This window comes from Sorghum bicolor, chromosome 7 (genome assembly GCF_000003195.3).
Source record: "Sorghum bicolor cultivar BTx623 chromosome 7, Sorghum_bicolor_NCBIv3, whole genome shotgun sequence".
In the NCBI taxonomy this organism is placed as follows: domain Eukaryota; kingdom Viridiplantae; phylum Streptophyta; class Magnoliopsida; order Poales; family Poaceae; genus Sorghum; species Sorghum bicolor.
The window spans coordinates 5,750,994-5,760,120 of NC_012876.2; the positions used below are offsets into that span (position 1 = coordinate 5,750,994).

Consider the following 9,127-nt stretch of genomic DNA (forward strand, 5'->3'; position numbering starts at 1 on the left):
AGACATGCCCTATACCAAAATTGTAGCACTAATTTTTTTTTGTTTGAAATAGTTTAAGGGCCAAAATATTTAATACAAGATTTCCAAAGGTGAATATAAAATGACAATATCATATTCCTATTCTTAAGATAGTGTGTGTGGACTGCCATGATCACAAGTGCCTCTACATGGGAAGAGACACAGAGTGAGCAATTTAGAAAAAGAAAGAGGTTGAGTTATAGACTTGCAATACTATGGAAGTGTGATTTGAATGTATCTCAGATGGTTAGATGTCTTATGGTGAAACCTGTCAAGCCAAGTTCAAGTTCTTGACTTGTTATGAGTTTTTATTTTTTTTCTAGATCTATTCTAGAATTTAACACATCAGAGTCCGCCAACACCAAGATATCTTTGGTGACTTCGTAAACTTCGAGTGTTTGCTGGTGTCTGTGTCCGTGTGATTCAAAAAAATAATATTATGCAATTACTTTGGATCTAGCCAACGCAAATTCCAAAAGTGGGTTCATCATTATTATTATCAGCAAGATGCAATGAACTTGAATTAATAAAAGACTTCCTCTGTAAGAAAAGATCAAACTTTAAAACTGTTTAATGTTTGATCTTTTCTTACGGAGGAAGTCTTTTATTAATTCAAGTTCATTGCATCTTGCTGATAATAATAATGATGAACCCACTTTTGGAATTTGCAAAAATCACAATTCTAAACAGAAAAACGAAACAGCCTGGTACTATATCATTTCCGAGATCCATGAGATGGCTATCCAGACATCCAGACAGAGGATTCAGGGGGGATCCCTCTAATCTGCATGAAAACAATTAATGAAGCCCTCTCAAAAAGTCTTGAAGGTGAAGAAACAAAAGTTGGAGACAGGCAAATGACCCCCCCCCCCCCCCCCCAACATGCGCAAACAAGTGGCAAACTTGTAGTACTAGATTGCAGTTAACCATCACTATCTGCTTCCATGTAAGCATCATTAATATTTTACTTTCATGAAGGCATCATTAATCATTAATATATATTTGACTTTCATGCACGCATCATTCACATTTGACTTATTTGCCGCCACTCTGCTGGGGGCACTAGCTAGATTCCTTGGACAACAGACGTACGTAATGTTGCTGGTCTGCAGCGCCTATAAGTAAGGACTCTAGCTGCAAGATCAGCAAGCGAAAGAATTAAGACTGATATCTAGAAGATGGCGCTTACACCTTCAGTTTGCTCTATCAGTGATGTTCAGGGGCTGCAAAAAGACCGGACCTTCCACCCTAGTCTGTGGGGTGATTTTTTCCTGACATACCAGCCGCCAACTGCACCGAAGGTATTCACACTGAAACATGCATCAGAATGAGGTGCTTTGACTTTCTGATTTTTTTTATAAAAAAAAACTCGATGTTGTTCTGTGCAGCATGCATACATGGCAGAAAGGGCTGAAGTGTTAAAGGAAGAAGTTAGGAAGATGGTGAAGAGTGCAAATGAAATACAAAATATTTTAGATCTTATACTCACACTACAGAGACTTGGATTAGATAACCACTACGAGAATGAGATCAATGAGCTTCTGAGCTTTGTTCATGATTCTGATTATGATGATAAAGATCTGAATTTAGTCTCGCTGCGATTTTATCTTCTACGGAAACATGGTTATGATGTTTCATCTGGTAAGCCTTACTTTTAGAGTATGAAAATGTTGAATAGGCGATCATAGAATTTATTAGTTACTACTTGGAACAACAAACAAGTGCCCCAAAACTCGTACAAACAGGCTGTTCTGGATGTTATTAACAAAAGACTTCTACTCCTTGTCAAGCTCTTTTATTGATATTCATGCTTCATCTCATGATTCATGTACCCTTTTGGGGGCAACCACAACCAGAATTTTCTAGATCTCCTAGTGTTTTACCATTCACAATTTAGTATAAACTTTCCCTACTAAATGACTCCTAGTGAGAATCTCATGTGCTATAACTAGTGGTAGTGTTTTACTACTACTTAAAAACACTAGGAGAATTCTACCTTTTTTGTAGGGAACAATCGAGTTTAAAGGACAAACTGCTTTTGTTATCAACATTATATCTCCATATAATGCACTGATATACTGCCTTCATCCTAGAAAGTAATGCTTCACCATCCAAAATTGTGCCAGAAAACTTGATTTAGACTACTTACAAAGTCCCACAATATGTATGCCATACACAAGCAATGTGATAGTATCATGGTAAAATTAAAATGTTCTAAGGCTCATAGAAACATTTATATCTTGTATTTAATTTGTATGCTTTTGGAGAAAAATACTACACTTTTTCCCATCCGTTTCTCTTTGCAGATGTCTTTAAGTGTTTTCAAGATAAGGAAGGAAATTTTGTTGTGAAGGATACAAAAAGTCTCTTGAGCTTATATAATGCAGCACACCTTAGGATCCATGGAGAGGAAGTACTTGATGAAGCCATTATATTCACTAGAGGCAAACTTGAATCTGTATTAGATTCTTTGGAAACAACACTAGCTGATGAAGTAACTCTTGCTCTCCAAACACCTCTATTCCGAAGGGTTAGAATACTGGAAACAAGAAACTATATTCCAATCTATGAAAAGGAGGTTGCACGAAATGAAGTCATATTAGAGTTTGCGAAACTGAATTTCAACCTTCTTCAACTTCTATATTGTGAGGAGTTGAAAATGATCACACTGTAAGTTCATCCAAACTTTGGACCTTAAAATTCTTGTCACTAAGTCTATACTTTACACAGTTTTTCCTTATAGAAAGCTATATGCAACGTGTATTTATCTTTAAACATCTTATTATACAGCTGGTGGAAGCAGCTTAATGTTGAAACAAACTTGAGTTTTATTCGAGATAGAATAGTCGAAATGCATTTCTGGATGACAGGGGCTTGCTCTGAGAAGAAATATTCTCTTACACGGACTATAACTACAAAGATGACAGCGTATATCACCATATTAGATGACATAATGGATACCCACAGTACAACTGAGGAGGCCATGCTGCTTGCTGAAGCCATATACAGGTACGAGCAGTCTTCTTTGCTACATATTGATATTATAACTTTATCATGTAATTGAACGCTACCATAAATCATATCTATCTTTGTATTTTTCATAGAGTGCTCATGGAAAAGACCTGCTACGGTGAGGGCCTGCTCCATGGGTGATGGCACTCTAGGTCTGCTCCTTGGGTGGCTATGTATGAACCTAGGCAAATAGGCTGCCAATACACTTTTAGCCAAGGTTTGCCTTGGCTGCCATTAGCAGATCCTGAATTAACGATCGGGGGTAGAATTGTGTCTATCTCCATATTATTAGTTGTGACATGGTCATTAACAAGATCTATGCCACACAAAACTAGGTCGTGTGGTTGGTGGCTTTGATACCAAAGGTCTAGTGCTCGGGGTCCTAGTTCACCATTTTGGTGATGCATCTAGCAAGTGCCAGCATAGAGGTGTGGCATTCAACCGTCTCAATGGCCAATTATACCTAATCATTGTCATTGGATTCGCCATCAATAGGGCGAAGGCGGATGCTAGAAGATAAACTTGTGTAGTCAATGCCGCTCATTAGCATGTGCAAGACTAGCTTATTATCTTAAGACACATGGGTCAGATCCAACTACTTGTTGCTGCAAACATCCTTGGCAAATGATCAGTTTTGATGAAGTTGCAACATCAGCATCTCTAACTTAGCCTAGAGCAGCTATAATGGCAATCATGTCCCTTAATTTCCATGTAGTGCCAGAGTTGCTATCGGTGTGCGAGTTCCCTTACTCCTTGTAATGCTCAAGTAACTTCTCAATGATGTTGAGCTTGTAACCACTATTCTAGGGAGGCAGAGGTAGTGGCTCATGCACGTCCTTGACCATCTTGAGCCTTCTGGTCACTTCCTTTGCTATTTTGAGACGTCGAGCAATCTCAATGGAAAGAAAAAATTGTTTAAAGCTAGGACGTGCAACTCAGAGTTACTTCTTAACCCACCCATGTAGTAAATTAGTACTAGTATTAGTATAGGTCATTAATTAGTTTATATATAAGTACGTAGTAAGTAGCTTACATGGGCTTCTATAGGCTGTAGCCCACTATAGCAAGCGCAGGTCTAGGAAGACTTTGCCTTTGACACTTTCCAGTTTCGACTCACGAACGCAATGAGAAGGGTCACGACATGCGAACTGACAAACTATGTGTTCGCTAGATGTAATCATAGATAATCTCAAATATTAGAAGAAATTGTTTAAGATAGTGTCAAGTGCCAAGTAAGTAATTATTACATCTATCCATTTTATGAACTTTGAGATATTCTACATAATTTTTTTCATGCATCGAATATCGTCTAAATTGATGTGTATTTGTGTGTGTGTGTGTATATATATATATATATATATATATATATATATATATATATATATATATATATATATATATATATATATATATATATATATATATAGAAAGCAGACTATATATATGCCTCTATATTACTTCTCGACTAGTCCTAGGAAAACACTAGACTGGCGCTTCGCCAGCCGCGGTTCACCATGCCAACAAGGCGCACGGTGAAGTCCTCACTACTTGTGAGCCAAATAGTGATGCTATAATGTGTTGGTTATGAGTGGTTTAGGATAACTTGATGTGGATCAATATCTAATGGTGATAATTATGTCAAATAAGCAACAAGTTAACAGTAGTTGGCAGCCACTTCTAGCTCAAATGCTCAAACAATGTTATTCAAGTTCCAATTACAATGTGGGGGACGTGTCATGGTGCTAAAAGTATTCACCAAAGCTGACAAAAAGGCTAACGAATGGAGTCACGTAACCGCAAAAGCATATACAACATTAGCTTTATCTCAGGCCTCAAATGTAAATGCCTCCTTTCTTGAGAAACCAAATAATATTATCACAGACGGGTGTCCGTAAAACCCGTCTCTTATGACACATATTCTGAGACGGTTGTTTACCCGTCACTAGATCTGGCACATCAGAGACGCAAATTTTCAGACGCATGGCCTATCCGTCTCTAAGAGGCGTGGACAACCGTCTGAAAAGTGTGTTTCTGTGATAGTGAATGTCACCAGCTCGAGCAACAACCTCCTATTCTAAGTCCTCATTTCTTATGATTAGTTCCTCTCCTCTAATTCTCCCTCAATTCAATCTCTCGCTACCCCCTCTCTCACCTATTAGGGTGCTGCCATCGGAGCTTCGACATATCGAGGCCCAACTACGGTTTGTCAAGGAGCAGAACTTGCAATGTTGTGTAACAGTCTTCTTGCCACAATCATTATGGCATGGCTTGAGAAATGGGTCTATGTTGAGTTGGTTGGGGAGGAGCATATGGGTAGGCCATTAGGCCTTGAGCTTGTCCATTGATCGAGCAACACAACTGCAATGATGGTACGGGCTACTAGAGGGAATAGGCGGTAGCTGGTAGGAGACGACAACGCTAGGGAGGATAGGGAGGGTAGTGTTTGGAGGAGTGGGGTGGTAGATGGAGGCTCTAAAGGCTAATGGTGCATGAGCGAGTTAGGGATGATCCGTGTAACTCACGTAGGGAGTGGAAAGGGGGTATGCTAGTGCAATTCAAACTAATTCCTCAATTAGTGTAAAAAACTAGACATATTTTTTTTTACGATTACCCATCCTGTCCGAAGGTGTTTAGTTACTATAAATGGATAATCCATATCTAAATCTAGATATTTAATACAAGAAAAGGTCCAAAAATATTAACTTCGAGTGTGGCCTGTGTCTATACAACCCACACTATTGTTTGGTTTGGTTTACTCCCCTTTAATTATTTCAGTTGGTCCAATTTACCTTTAATTATTTCTCTTTTTTGTTTCTCCACATTCAAGGTAATTTTAACTTCAAATTATCTGAGGGGATAGCTACCATAGCTTATGTTTTCAAAATATATCATGATTTTTGAATTATCAATTTTGATAGATTAGGACATTTAATAGTAAATTAACATTAGAAATACAAAATTCATAACATATTTTAAAAAATAGAATTCACCTCACAAATTTCAAAACTAGAATTTGACTTGTATGTAGAGAAATAAAAAAGTTAAATCTCGTTATCTTGTTATGGATTAAATTGCACTGACTAAAATAGTTAATGGAGAGTAGACCAAACCAAACGTTAGTTTAGAGTGCAATATGGAAATAAGGAATACATCGAGGTAGTAACTTCCATTGACGAATCCAAATACTCAAAGTCAGATATCTCATATAGATATGGATTGTGTTTCATTTTTTGGCCTTACCCCAAATACAAGTTATTAGGTCTTAAGTAAGGGTCTTGCTGCAGTTACTTCAAGCTAATGGAGGACAGTATCTTCAAAATGGGAGAGTGGAACGCTCCTGGCGCTCCCGGGTCTTGGCCCATCACTAGGGAGAAGCGGCACCTTCTGGACTAGTTTGAACTTTAAACTCAAATCCCCTTAGGATCCAGAACTTTTTTTAGGCTAACAATCTACAAGGGTGTCATTTGAATAAGCCACTCCATGAGAGGTTTTCCATCCCTGAATATGCCTCCCCTTTTCGAAATTAGGCCTCATTGTGTTCGTTTCCTTCACGAGTGCTTGTTACATCAAACAGAATTGGTACCGATTGTTTCCTGGTATGGTAGTGAACTAGTGATCCACTGAACCTCCTATATATCCGCACAGGCTCAACCACAGCCCACACGCTAGACTGTGTTGGAAATTAAATGCCCATTCTGGAATATATATTCAGTTGTTTACTGGAACAATATTATGATTTTTTTCGAAACTTCTCATGAGACTCGGTACAGCTATCTGTTCTGAACATCAAATAATTTCAATGGACTGCAAAAATGTGCAGATGCGAAGAGAATGCAGCCGAACTACTTCCAGAATATATGAAGGATTTCTACCTATACTTATTGAAGACATTTGATTCAGTGAAGCATGAACTGGGACCAAACAGAAGCTTCCGAGTGTTTTATCTCAAAGAATTGGCAAGTTTTCACTTGATCTCACTGAGACAGTTTGTTAAAAGCAAATGCACTTTATAAAACTACGATCTTGGATTGTTATTTGTAGTTGGCACAATAAAAATTAGAATAAAAATATTGTATTTATCATAAAGTTTAAGCATTTTTTTTGAAATACTATTTTAATTTGAATACACTGAACAAATTAAACATTTTCCAAAAACAATACCATGAATTATTATTTTGAATATTGTAATTACTTTACAAATTATTTGCAACAACAACAAAGACTTTTTGTCCTAAGCAAATTGGCGTAGGGTAGAGATGAAACCCAACAAATACCACACATGAAAGAGAAGAAAACAGATGGTAGTAACAGGGGACCTCTCCAGCTGCACCAGACCATGGCATACATGCATCCTAATGTGTGCTCATAATGTAAGGGCCTGTTTGGGTCTTTAGTCCTTGGACTAAAGGTTAGTCCTTAAAGTTTAGCTAATGGGATCCAAACAGGTCCTAAGAAGAGCCAAGGGTAGAGCAATCCTTACATGGGAGGAGGTAATAATTAAATTAAGAGACTATTCAAAAAACATATACACATTTCTACTAGCTTGTTAGTTGCTAGCTGGGCATACCACTGTATAGTAGGCTGTTGTTATTAATAATTTTCCTAATTACTTATGTCAACAAAATGTTAGCGGAGATTTCACATGTTCAAGAATTTAGAACTTATCTTACATGAAGAACAAACTACATGAACTCGAGATATTCATTGTAGTATGCTTACAATGGATCAGTATGCTTCAGAATTTTGTGACAGAATATGAACTCACATATCTGTATGTTGAGTGCAGTTAAAAATTCTGGTTCGAGGATACTCTCAAGAGATAAAATGGCGTGACGAACATTATGTTCCAGAAACAATTGATGAACACTTAGAAGTTTCAAAAGCAACTGTCGGAGCTTTTCAAGTGGCATGTTCTTCATTTGTTGGGATGGGTGACATCATAACAAAGGAAATTCTTGACTGGCTTTTGTCATACCCTAAACTTCTTAAGTCTATGACAACATTTGTACGACTATCCAATGATATTGCATCAACAAAGGTCTTTTTTCTCTCTTCATACATGTCCTTTATGTTCCTCTATGTGTATTTGCACACACAGAAATCCTTATATATATATATATATATATATATATATATATTGTCTCAGTAAAATTTGATCTAACAAAACAGCACATGTTATAAGTAAAATAAAAAAAATAGTAACTGTGTGGTTGCGAAGGCATTTAGTTAATGAAAGGCATAACAATTAGAGTACATGCTTGTTGAATATATAGATGTTTCTTCATTGCAGCGTGAGCAAACTGGGGGGCACCATGCTTCAACTGTCCAATGTTATATGATGCAACATGGAACAACAATACATGATGCATGCGAGAAGATAAAGGAGTTAACTGAAGACACATGGAAGGATATGATGAAACTCTACCTTACACCAACAGAGCAGCCAAAGGTCATCATACAAACAGTTCTTGATTTTGCAAGGACAGCGGAGTTCATGTACAAGAAAACAGATGCATTCACTTTTTCCCACACAATCAAAGATACCATAGCTTTACTCTTTGTGGAGCCAACATTAGTCTAGACATGAACAACTGATGTTAGGGATATGTTTGTCCATAGACCCTGCTTGTAAAAAGACCAACATGTTAGGATTTGAGGACTTGTTTGAAACTGTAAAACTAAAGTAATATGGGAGAAAAATGGCCTTCATATAGCACCAATGCCACAAACATAAGGGGTTCACTCACATATCATTAAAACCTTAGATCTCTCTCTCTCTCTCTCTCTCTCTCTCTCTCTCTCTCTCTCTCTTCTCTTCTCTTCTCTTCTCTTCTGTACTCTACTGTTTGGACCCAAATTCAACAGATTGGTGCCCACCGGCCACCCAAAAATGAGAGAAAGGAGAGCATAAAAAATGTATGTCTAGAACGAAGCCCTCCTTTTGTGCCCCTCCACACTTGGTGCCCTCCCTCTGGTTCTCTGCAATTGGAAAGGACCCTTTCTTCAACCTTCACCAGTTTTTCTCTTTGTCAAATTTCTCCAAGCGCATGCGCGTACAAGGCCATCACTTCTCAAGCTATAGCTGGTTTTCATTCAT

The 9,127-nt window shown here is 37.7% G+C and overlaps 1 protein-coding gene across 1 annotated transcript; it reads left to right on the forward strand.

Moving 5' to 3' along the window:
• On the forward strand, nt 1,148-8,743 carry LOC8080877 (beta-sesquiphellandrene synthase). Its single transcript, XM_002443882.2, has 7 exons — nt 1,148-1,319; nt 1,407-1,659; nt 2,325-2,688; nt 2,809-3,027; nt 6,851-6,986; nt 7,817-8,068; nt 8,321-8,743. The coding sequence occupies exons 1-7, from the start codon at nt 1,197-1,199 to the stop codon at nt 8,609-8,611; spliced, it is 1,638 nt and encodes a 545-aa protein (XP_002443927.2). The 5' UTR covers nt 1,148-1,196; the 3' UTR covers nt 8,612-8,743.

Bases quoted from the DNA above. Each gene is read 5' to 3' on its own strand.
- LOC8080877 (XM_002443882.2), top strand. From the start codon at position 1,197: ATGGCGCTTACACCTTCAGTTTGCTCTATCAGTGATGTTCAGGGGCTG. The intron at 1,320-1,406 runs GTATTCACACTG...TGTTCTGTGCAG, and splicing joins AGCCGCCAACTGCACCGAAG to CATGCATACATGGCAGAAAG. The intron at 8,069-8,320 runs GTCTTTTTTCTC...TCTTCATTGCAG, and splicing joins ATGATATTGCATCAACAAAG to CGTGAGCAAACTGGGGGGCA.